Genomic DNA, 12,460 nt, shown 5'->3' with positions numbered 1-12,460 from the left:
ATCAGGCAATCATTTCAAGTGCTAATATGGTAAATCGGTTCAGGTCAGTCGTACTGATCCGAACAATTACTTGGTTCCTTCTTCTTTTGTCGGTATATTATGAATGGACTCAAGTTAGATAAGCTACTATTCCAACGACAATCAATCAAGCTCACTACTAAGTTGGTCAAAAGAAGTTGCTTCACCCCCCAACTTTACATTTCGTCCAAGCCAAAAGTTTACGTCTCTCTTAACTTTGTTTGTCCATATTACTCTCTATATGGTCCTACCCTCTTTAGTTTAGAGTCTCCTTGACAGAAGGAGACACAGAGAGAGAGAGAGAGGAAATGGCCAGTGGTGCTGTAGGAGGACTGGTTCGATGCGTCTTTGAAGGGTGTATCTCCATGTACGACATGGAGATCGAGCGAAGGCCATACCACCAGAACTGCAGCTGCGCCCTGCATAAATCAAGGTCCAGAGGTGGATGCTCCGGTGGGTGTTCTCCCTTCAGGAATGTTTCCTTCCCCGTTAAACGGTCATGGGGCGAGTCGTCGTCCTTGTCCCCGGGGGATATCCAGTTCCAGTGTTCGTCGCAGTCTTCTTCATCTGCTACTGTTTTAGAAGGAGCTGAGAAGAGCCCACTGGGGTTCTGTTGTGTGAAGACAGTGATCCGTGGAAGTCCTACTCCTAAGTAATTAATGATTTATTAGTTTTCACTTTTGGTTGTAGAATTATCAGGGCTGCAAATGATATATATATATATATATATATATATATATATATATATATATATATATATCTGTTTGTCCAAGGTTGAATTGGAACCCAACCGCAGAAAAGAGATGCAAATTCGATCATTCGATAATTGATCGATCCAAATCCAATAGCAAACAATTGAATATATGATCTTGTTTGAATGTTGTCTGTTCACTATATTCTCTTTTTAGTTCATTTCATTGATAACATATGTCAATTACCATTCTCTGATAATTTTCAGTTTAATTGATGTGAGTCCAATCTAGGAGGAACAAACAAATTTGGCTTCAATGTTAAGGATCAAGTTTGGATCAATATCTGCTCTGATACGACCCATTTGCAGCCCTGTAGCAAACACGCATTGCTGACTCCTCAAAAGAAAATGTTCAAAACATGTTAAACAGGTTTGCTGTTTGAGCATAAACATATCTTATTGCAAAGAAACGATTTCTCTTGCCTGTATGGTTCAGTCAAAACTCAAAAGTGTCTTGCCCACAAACTTTAAAGAAATGATTTCATTTCCCTGTATGAAGTTCTAGAGGAATTGAACCGATTTCCGTTTTAAAGGGATCTTTGCTCAACATCCTATCGAATCTGGACGAGCTGAGACCGTCTTTTGCCACTGGGTCTCGGGTCAAATGGTCCAGCCATCCAGTTCAACCATTCCACTTGCTTAATTAAAAATTTTAAATTAAAAAAGCAAATCATTTTAGATTATCTTTTAAATATTTTATTTTTCTTTAGTACAAAAACGGGCTTGCACTAACAGAGACCCTGGTATTTATTCAAATCGTATTGGGGAATCTATGAATTATTTTAAAGATTTTATATAAGACTGGAAATCTCAGGCTCCTGACCTGATGCATGGTGTGCCTTCTTTTGTATATAAGGCCCTGTTTGTTGAGCTCACATCGTCTGCATCGTGGTTGCAGACCACCATGTCATTTAACGTAATGGAACGGTGGAAAGGAATATTTAACAGCCGTTTTGACTGAATACCCGCCAAACCTTTTTATCATTATTAGATTCCCCTCTTTCTTTCTCTGACTCTGGCTCGCCATGCCTCCTCTGCTCTGAACTATCCTTGTTCCACCGTTCACAGGGGATGGTTGTGCCACTGGTACACACAATTTTTATCGGTATCTCTCTCCTTTTTGTTTTTTCTTCTTCTTCCCTCTTCGTCCAAATGGGCAACCCAACACTCCAACTGGGCCACCTCTTCCCTTTTCCTCCAAATTGGCAACCCACCGCCTTCATTTTCTCCAAACTTTCCAAGTCATTTTCTCTCCCCTCCTTCGTTCTCCTTCTCTGGCAAAGCAGCATGTGATAGAATAAAACAAAATAGGCCGAAGCAAGAAATTGAGCCACTAAATGGGAAAACTTACATGCTGCTCTTTTCATAAACACAAGGAACTTTTCTCAACTGTCACATAACTATTTGATATTATCTAAAATAGGAAGACATGACTGAGGAACAACAGAAGGCAATCTAATTCCAAAATGACAGAACTCCATCCTTGATCTCTTCAAAAGTAATCGTTATTAGAGTGTCTCTCGGCTCTGCTTCAAAAGCTTCTTGTTGAACAAAACAGTAACCTGAATAAAGGAGAACGGAGGGGAGAGAGAGAGAGAGAGAGAGAGGCAAGGGAGATAAGAATAAAGGGGAGAGAGAGAGAGAGAGAGAGAGAGAGAGAGAGACGTTGGTCCTCAAGCTGTCGGCGGGTTGTGGTTGTAGTGGTTCGAGCGACGAGCATTGGGGTGAAAGAGAACGGAGGGTATCCTCAAAAATATTTGATGTGCAGATATATATATATATATATATATATATATATATATATATATATATATCTATATATATATATATATATATATATGCGTTTTAGTTCTCACAATGATAGCTCGCATATGCATTCAATCACTCTTTTTGGGTTCTTCATCATCAATGGTAATCGGCAACGAGAACTTTTTTAAGAAGGTTTTAACTAATTGCTCAGAGTGAGAACAGAATACAATGGAAAAATGATGTTAGCGAGGAAAAAAATCCGCAGAGATTCACGTTTTCAGAGGTGGTCGCAGTGGCTTTGGTGGTTCACCGGTGGTTGCAACGGCTTCCTTTGAGCAAGCCGTGGTCCGGTCTGAGTGTTTAGTTTGCCGATTCGGAGGAAGAGGAAGAAGAAAAAAATGGGGAAGAGAGAGAGGGAGAGACCGGTAGGGAAGAAGAAGAAAAAACAAAAAGACTCGACTGGGCAGGACCGGCGGGTGTTCAAATTTTTATAAAATAATAAACTATTTATTTTAGGCTAAAACGGCCATTAACTATGACATTTCCATCCCTCCGTTACAACACGTGACGTGGTGGATTGTTATTCGAGGTTGCAGTTTTTTTTTTTTTTTCTTCTGCAACCACGATGCAGAGGATGGGTTATTCCGATTCTAATTTTGGTTATCAGGAATAGGGGTATGGAATCTGAATCGGAATGGGTTATTCCGATTCTAATTTTGGTTGAGTGGAATTTTATTCTCATTTTGCTGAAATGTCATTTCTTAATTTGAGGGAATGGTCATTTCCTACCATTCCTTTGGGAATGAAATTCCATTTCTGTTGATTCTAATTCTTATTCTCATTCTTGTCTAAATCAAACAGACTATAAAAATGGACCATTCCAACTCCGATTCCAACTGCGAACCAAATGGACTCGAAGACTTTTTTGGATGATATGAAAGAGGAAATTGATAATTGTGTTTAGGATTTTTTTGCAAATAATAAATTTTTTATATGTTTTAACCATATATACTTTTGTTGCCTTAATTTCAAAGAAAAATGATACTTCTTCTATCATAGGTTTTTTATAATGTTATTTATAAAATTATTTCAAAGATTTTATCTAATCAATTAAAACCTTTATTAAACATATATGTTTCTCCATTTCAAAATGCTTTCATGTGTGGTTGTCACTTGATGGATAATGTAATTATTACATATGAAATTTTGCATTTTATGAGAAAGTGTAAGAGGGAGGCTGAATACTTAGCTATCAAGGTAGATATGATCACTGAAAGCATAACATGTTAGAGTTAGACTATATTATTGATGTTATGAAGTTTATGGTGTTTTATGATAAGTATACTCTCCGTCTCCGTTTCTGTCTCCCTCACACCATGCTCTCAGTCACTCTATCTGTGTATTGGAAATATTATTTCACGAATAAAAATATATAAATACAGAGATGTAACTGAGAGAGTTTAATAGGCCTTAAATACAGGACATATAACCGGGTCTTAGGCCAACATCTGACATACATACAATATCTTAATAAAGATGTAACTGAGAGAGTTTAATGAATGCATGATTTACCTACAGGCCTTCTCAGTATATATATATATATATATATATATATATATATATATATATATATATATATAAAAATTAGATATCTTTTTACTAATTTTGAATTACATTAAATAGCACATGGTTTGATTTTCTATATATGCTTGCAACTTCTTAGTCTAGTTAGTTTATCAGATGGCACTCATACCGTAGTAGGGTTGGAATTAGACAATAAAATTTGAGAAACCACATCCATCTATAAATCTATATCTATATTATATAGAGGAAAGAGGGTGTTAGTAGTTGTCTCGGTTAATTCTCCCTCTTTTCCATAGTTAGGAGTGGCCATGAGCCAAGCCTTTTACGAGTTATATATTCGAGCTCGGTTCATGAAAAATTTGACTTGACTCAGTTTAAACCGAGCTTCCAGTCGAATTCAAGCTCGATATATAGGTTCATTTGTTAAACGAGTTGAGCTCGAGCTTAGTGAAGCTCACAAGCCTAGTACTAAATAAATAATTTTTATTACATACATACATACATACATACATACATACATACATACATACATACATACATACATACATACATACATACATACATACATACATACATACATACATATAATAAATAATTTTATTATATATAATAATATTTTTATTTTTTATGTATAATAGTAAATAATTTTTATAATTCTTAATTTTTTGTCTAAAAAATAAAAAAATAACTTTATACATATAATTTTTATTTTTCAAAAAAACTTGGCTTATAGTCATGCTCAAGCCGAACCGAGCTCGAACTTGCAAATTATTAACCGAGTCGAGCTCGAACTCAAGTCTCTAGATCGAATTAAGTTTAAGCTCGATCTAGAGCCTAATACTATTCCTGCGAGATGAGCTCGAATAGCCAAGTATTCAGCTCAGCTCAGCTCAAATCCACCCCTACCCATAGTCAAGATTTGTAACTTCTCTCTTCCCTTATTAAATCCCTCTTACGCTCTTCTTTGAATTCCTATTAATTCTACCCTAAAATAATGGTATACATTTAATTGTTTAGGTTAAGGACCAACCCTAAGACTTAGACCTCAGGCCTAGACCAATACCTAAGTTAAAGCCCAAGTTTATCAACCCGAACCTTAACTAAGATCAGCTTAATGCCATCTAGTTCGGCCACTTCAGCTTTTATAAATAGATAAAGGGAGGTGAGTGGACCGATGACTTTTCAATTTGCTTTCAAAATTGAAACGAGGAATTCTAATGCTACAAGTCTTGGTCCATAGTTTTTAAGGCACCAAGGCGATGCTAGGTGAGGGATTTTTTTAAGTAAAAAATATATATTCTAGGGTAGTTTCCTAGGTTCTATAACCATATTTCTTTAATAAGCCCATAATTTTCATAAGAAAAACATAAATTTCATGTTAAAATATCAAAAATCAATATATTCATAAGAAAAAGAAGAAATAAAAGAAAATTCAAAAAATATATGGGGGCTGAACCCCTACTTTGTTATAGAAAAAGAAGAAAAAATACAACATTTAGTAATGTCTGCATTGATTATGTTTGGGTTATGGCTGAGCTGGCCTCGGGTGCCACGTGTCACCTCTATGACCGCCTTATCACCTTGGCCATGTCGGCACCACATCATCGGATAAGCGTGACCAAGACAAGAGAGCGTCGTACGAATAAGGAGGACAACTCCACCGGGGATTAGGTCTTATCCCGAAGACCTCAACGGATAATCTCATCCCAACAACTCCGGAAGCCTCATCCGAATTGGACATGGATCTTCAGCTATAAGTAGGTAATCCCCGCTCGAGGTAAGGGACTCTGGACTTCCCGCATCCGTACTGTTACTCTGCTCGGACCAGCACTATTCTCCGAACTACTCGGCCCGACCACCCATTCTCTTCACTAACTTGAGCGTCAGAGTACCTATCCGAAAAATAACTCCTCGGGCCTCTGACCACTTTCTTGATTTTAGATATTGGAGTGCGGCTTTGTCCTTCCACCTCGGCTCCGCCCAGCTGACAGGACTATCTGACTTTGACCTTAGTTCAAGAAACACCTCGGATCGAGAAACATCAAATCAAACCCTAATAAATAAAAAAATAATAAAAATAAATTAATATATAAACACGCAAAATGAATAATTTAATTTAATAATATATATTTTATAATTATAAACTTAAAAAATAAAAAAATGTAAAAATATTTTACAACACAATTACAAAATTTCTTGACGATTAAACGAGGCGAGACTCCAAATGCACCTTGTCGCCTTGGCCTTCGCCTTTACAACTATGTCCTGGTCTTGGATTAATATAAGAACGCTACCTATACTACCAGTCTACCCACAACCACAAGACACTAAAGTGTGACAGCCAAGGGTCTTATGCTTTCACTTTCCCACATGAAAAAGGGAAAAAGAAGAAGAAAACAACAAGAAAAACAAAAGGCTCGCATAGGGAATTTTGTTTTCCTTCCATTTATATCAAACCAATTTAGAATTGGCAAAATAACAAACATTTAAATAGATGAAAGAAATTGTCTAGTTGAAAACAAGAATACGTATCAAAATATTATTTTTTGCTAATAATGTATTTCCAAAAAAACATTTTTGGTCTCCTGTCGGCCAGGCAGGAATGCAACTTGGATTTGGTTGGCTTGAAAATTTGTTAATGGGCCCGAATCCTAACCAGATCCTAATGTTGTTGATGTTCTGAACCCAACGGGTTAACCTTAACCCCTCTGACTATCCGGACCAGGCTAGCTTAAAAGCCTAAAATTACAGGTTAACACCATACAATTTTGCAAATGAATGGAGCCATGTCATATCAACCATAGGGATGTCAGTGGGTCAGGTTGATTGGTAAGTGTAACCCCACACTTATCAGACCCGGCCCATCAGACTATGGTCGGGTTCGGATTGAGGCAAATCCATTGACATTGCTGCATTAAAATATTTGCAAATATAAGTTCAGTTGAGCATAGATATACTACGTATTTCTTTATTTTTGGTAATCAGGAGATATGACAGAGTCGGGTTTGGATACAGATAGTTAGGTTTCCCTATCAGATATCCTAATTAAGCCGACCCATTTGACATCCCTAATTACCCAAATTACAATTTCTTTGTAAGCATTAGAAACTAGAAAGAGCAGGTTTCACGGGTACGATTGATATTAGATACAGGTAGTTAGGTTTCCCATCTACCCATTTCCGTGATCTCTAAGACGCTAGTACTGTGTGAAGAACAGCAAAATCATAACTCACCTACCAAAATCTTTATCAACTATTCACACGCAAAACTTCAATCCCCACCAGAACTTGCTCTTTAGAGTTAGAAGGGCAAGCCGCATTACCACCACGCTTGCAGTATCTGGATTACAGAAAGAGGTCAAGAGACTGACCCATATTAAGCTGGGAGCCCCATTCTTCACAAGTGATCTCTCTTAGACCAAGCATTAATTCACTAGATTTCTTTTGAAGCCCATCTACGTGAGTTTCTTACAAGGTTTTTAATTAGTTCCTCATAGAAACTACCAGGGTACCCATTTTTAACCCAATTGGGTCATTGACCCGATCAACTGCATAATTTTTCTTAGTTCTGGTCTTTTGGGTTAGTTCACAGTCTCACACAGGTCTTGCTCTTGCTGCCTTAGTTGTTCATCAACCCCTTAGAACCGGATCGCTTCCACTGCCCAGTCTTGGGATCCAAACTTAAAAAGTTTCCACAATTCTTGGTTCAACTGTTGAGCACTCAAAGCTGAAGTTCTCAATTTTTAGCATTTGCTATTAATATTAGTAATAGGTGGAGTCTAACTGTCTAACCACACACCACCAGTAACTTGGTCAAATCAGAGATTTCTTTGGGGCAAACAATGAGTGACTTGTGAACTTATAACAACTCTGTATCTCTGTCTCTGTCTGTCTGTCTGTCTGTCTGTCTGTCTCTGTGTCCGTCTGTCCATCTGTTGGTTCCAAAGAATCTTACAAATATAAAAGTGGGTGAGGCCAGATTTTCAGGTGGGCTAGTCGGTGAGGCTCATGTGGGTAGTCTCTGGCCAAGTGAGCCAAGAAACCAAATTCGCTTGAGCCTTGTGAGGAACCAGCTGAGTTACTCCACTTTTCTTCTCTTTGTCCGTCCATGTTTCACGCACTGACAACGAACCAGCACTGAATATAAAACCAGGAACAGGTGCAGACTACACAGGCGGCCTTCAAAGAAGACAAGACAAAGACCCAATTGGGAGATTGAGATTTGAGACAGAATGGCCAGCGCCAGCGGAGCTGCCAATGGATTGCTCCAGACCATCTTCTCAGGCTGCATAGCTGAGTGCAACACAGAGATCGAAAGGCGGCCTTACCATCGCAACTGCGGCTGCGCGCTGCACAAGTCTAGACGTGAGTGCTCCAAGGGGTTGTCCCGGAGTGGGACGGTATCCTACCCCATCAGACGGGCTTGGAGCGAGAGTTGCTTGGCCCTTGCAGCTGCTTCTAACCAGTCTTCTCCCTCTCCCACTTCACCTGCTAATGTACCTTCAAGAAAGGAGGGGACTCACTCAGGATTTCGTAAAGATAGCAGAGTTGAATGGGAGGCTTGATTTGCTGGATAGGAGCTTACTTTTGTTTTTTGTTTTTGCTTTTCAGATTCGTTTCAGTCAAATTTTAAAAGCTAGACCACCCAACTACCCAAGTTTTCTTCTCTGGTATTATTTTCTTAGTTTCCTTTTTTGTTTTTGAGTCCTTTACCCCTTGGCAACACAGAACGAGATGTTTAACTTGAGATCATCTTGCTGATTTTTCTAATATACAGATCATCTCCAATGAATTTCTCTCTTTTTTGGGTTTTATCAGAAGAAAAGCTAAAACATCTCACCAAAGGCCCATTTTCATTATTGATCAATCTCAAATAGGAAATGGTAACAAGCCTTTTTTATTTATCAAACACCATGAAAGAAGAATTAAGAGATTAGTCCAAAAAAGGCTGGAGACATCCGAAAGGCATATGTTAACAATAGTTTCTGTACCATGGGTGTAGCCATACGCTACATCCTCAAATCAAAACAGGCCACTTTGCCTAGTGTGCACATGGGAGAGTTTGCTAACATTGTGATAAGGGCAGGGTGACCTGTTTTTGATTGGGGATGCAGCCTAAGGTTACACTTATGGTGCAGCCAAATTGAACCCAAGTAAGTGGGAGCTACCTCCACTAATTTTGTTGAAGTTTGCATCTTGGTGTTCATCTATCTTTGTTTTTGAACACATTCACATTGTGTTGTTGCATATTTGCATAACATTTGAGCATAATCAACAATGCAACGCCCTCCTAATTCTGCAATGTTTTTGTCATAAATGATAGACTATTTAAAGTTTTTTAATTTTGTTACTGATGATTAATTACATTAATCAAAACCAAAATATGACAACTTAGATAAGTGGCAGGTTTACCTATTCATTATTCAATGTGCTTCATCAATCATCATAGGTAGGGTGCTCACGGTTTGGTTAACCAAACTGTGGGTTAATTATCGAAACCGAACTGGGGTTACAGGTTTTTGGAAAACTGGTAATCAAAATCGATCGATTAACTAGTTGATCGGTTCGATTAACCATCGGTTTCGTTTGTCGGTTGTTTGGTTTTTATTATTTATAATAATTATTATAGAAAAATATATATATTATTATATTTTAAATAACAAATAATATATTATATTATAAATATATATTTATATATAATGCATATTTATTAATTTATAATGTATAGAAAATATAAAATATATATAATATATATAAATATACATAATATATATAAATATATGTATACCGGTCGGTTTGATTAACCAAAACTGAACCGGTACTTTTGATTTTTTTTTTAAATATTGAACCGAAACTAAACCGACCAATTTGATTAACCAAATTTTTTATTTGGTTTCGATCGGTTTTTTCGGTCTATTCGGTTTTTAGTTTTTATTTCTCACCCCTAATCATAGGGGGCCCTAGTTATAGACATGCCAATTGCCCTTTTCATTGAGTGTAGAATATTGCTATTGCATTGGTCATTTTGTATAAATGCCAGTGTCTGTGTTCGATTTGTAGTTATGCTCATGTTTCATCTGATTCACATGAATACAACCCAAATTCTGTATGCTATTGTTGGTTCTGTAGCCAACAATCTAAAAATCCATAACAATATGAGAATATATCATTTTCATTAAAAAAAAAGGTTTATGGTTGTAGAACCATACTAGCAGTGATCATTTTCAACTAGTCCAGCTCAAAAATTCTAGGCTTGGGCCTAGGTTTTGAAATAAGGCCCTGTTTGCAATTTATGTATATAATACATATGTAGGTTTAATTTATTTATATTATAAATAATATGTATTATATTATTTATATTATAAAATGACAAATCTAATATACTATATGTAATATTTTATATTTATCTAAATTATAACTTATATTTTGTGCACATAGTATATTTTATGTATTTAATGACTTAGGCCCAAAGACCAGTCCAGCACAACCTGGGCCTGGACTTATATTTTTAGGATTGGGTCCAATTGGGTTGGGCCCAGGCCCAAGCTATAGACCTTAAGCATAGGTACTAAGCCCACCTGGACCCAATCCAGCCCATGATCACCCCTAAACAACAATCCCCTTTTTTCATAACCATGAACCAAGCGCTGCGATAGTTGATGCCAAACTTTTTGAAAAGCTAGGAAAGTCTCAGTAATTCTGAAAAAAAAAAGTATAAGTTAAATTACAGGAATGATAAATTACCTGATTGCCTTTAAAGCAAAAATTGAAACTAGGACCTAGGTGGCTTTTATGTTGGTTATTATGAAAATTCTAACACATAAATGGCTCAAAATTGATTTATTTATGCTACCACTTTAAGATAAAATCTTGGTTAAATTTGGTACATCACTTGGATGGACGAGATTAATATATTGCTTTGACCAGTTAGATGGCTTTGACTTTTGGACTGATTTTATACATTAGTTGGATGGTCTTGGCTAGTTTAAATCTTGGTATCACTTCAATAGCTTAAGCTGCTAATCTCTTCGCCATGTAAGCAGTGTACCAAGATTTCAATTAATCTTTATTAATTAAAGTATCAAAATTTCTAAAATATAAATATTTATACCAATTTTATAATATACAAAATTTGTCATTATTGCAAATTGATGAAATATCACCCCATATATACATCCGAAACACCAAACATTTTCTTTCGAATCATTGTTGACCTTTTGGCCCAGAAATCATTCAGGTTATCGATTCTGTTTCACCCTTAATTTGTTATTTGGCCAAAAAATCATTGATTCCATCAGTGACCTGTTGATTCAGACGTTTTAACCAAACAATGGTTTTAACCATTTTCTTTTTAATTTGAAATGAGCCATTCGTTCAAACTGGATGATCAAATAGCTGATAATGGTAATGGGCTACACAAGTTTGTATCGAAAACGTGAGCCCCATCATTTTATTTGGTTTTGCATCGAGCTAGATTCAATTCAAAATTGATCCCAATTTTTTTGTTTGGAAATGGGCTACACAACAGGGATAGCCCTCCCCTAAAACCCCTAGATTCCCAATCAAGTGAATGTGGGATTCGATCTCATGTGTCTCAGTTACAAGTAGATAGAAACTTTACTATTAGACTATTTAACATTGCAATGGATCCCCATCATAGCCCAAGTATTGTCTACTATTAACGGAGACCTATGCAATGTATGAGATTTGTTAAGCAAAAGCTAAATCAAGATTTTAAAAACCAACCCAGAAACGAAACCGTTATGGCCACCGATTTCTAGGTTGATGGTTCAACCATCTGGTTTGAGCAGATGGTATTTTCCAACGAAAAAAAGAAAAACAATTAAAATTAAAATGGCCAAAACCGTTGAATGGGAATATGTCAACGGTTCAACCGCCTAAGTCAATGGGTCACTGATCAATTCAATGGCTTTTGGCTAGGGACCGAGTTTGGGGTAAAACGGAACCGATTGCGTAGACGGTTCCCAGGTCGAACGGTCTACCATATGGGTCAATGTCAGCTCAAAAAGACTAAGCTAAACAGTAGAAACACATAAGAGTATACAATTATTTTATATTTTTAACTTTTTAAATAATGAAAAATTATTTATATTTTATATACTACTTTTAATAATTTTTTACAATATAAAAATAACAATAATTAATTTCAGATAGGGGTGTTCATAAAATTGATGAAACCGACCAACTTTCTAGTATTTCCGATCAACTTTGGTTCAACAATTTCCCAACCCGACCAACTTGGATCAGTTTTGCTTTGGCCCATTTGTAAACCGACCAAAATCGAACAAATGGGAAGGTGGAAAATTTATCATATTTCTTAGTCTAAAATATTTTATAT

General features: G+C 36.5%; 1 protein-coding gene across 2 annotated transcripts; it reads left to right on the top strand.

Annotated features, from left to right (window-relative positions):
• Positions 1–223: 223 nt before the first annotated feature.
• LOC104603424 (uncharacterized) lies at positions 224–1,179 on the top strand. 2 transcript variants are annotated; one of them, XM_088898908.1, is made up of 2 exons: positions 224–670; positions 1,002–1,179. In XM_088898908.1, exons 1-2 carry the CDS (start codon positions 327–329, stop codon positions 1,030–1,032), a joined length of 375 nt encoding a protein of 124 aa, XP_088755034.1. In that variant the 5' UTR covers positions 224–326; the 3' UTR covers positions 1,033–1,179. The 2 variants fall into 2 exon arrangements, with proteins under 2 accessions (XP_088755034.1, XP_010265746.2); XM_010267444.2 differs by having other exon boundaries at positions 225–670; positions 977–1,179.
• Positions 1,180–12,460: the final 11,281 nt, after the last annotated feature.

Source organism: Nelumbo nucifera, chromosome 2 (assembly GCF_055504915.1).
Source record: "Nelumbo nucifera cultivar China Antique chromosome 2, China Antique-T2T, whole genome shotgun sequence".
NCBI lineage: Eukaryota > Viridiplantae > Streptophyta > Magnoliopsida > Proteales > Nelumbonaceae > Nelumbo > Nelumbo nucifera.
The sequence above is the reverse complement of the archived record's forward strand: the minus strand, read 5'-3'. Positions and strand labels throughout refer to the sequence as shown.

Bases quoted from the DNA above. Each gene is read 5' to 3' on its own strand.
- LOC104603424 (XM_088898908.1), top strand. From the start codon at position 327: ATGGCCAGTGGTGCTGTAGGAGGACTGGTTCGATGCGTCTTTGAAGGG. The intron at 671-1,001 runs GTAATTAATGAT...AGTCCAATCTAG, and splicing joins CGTGGAAGTCCTACTCCTAA to GAGGAACAAACAAATTTGGC.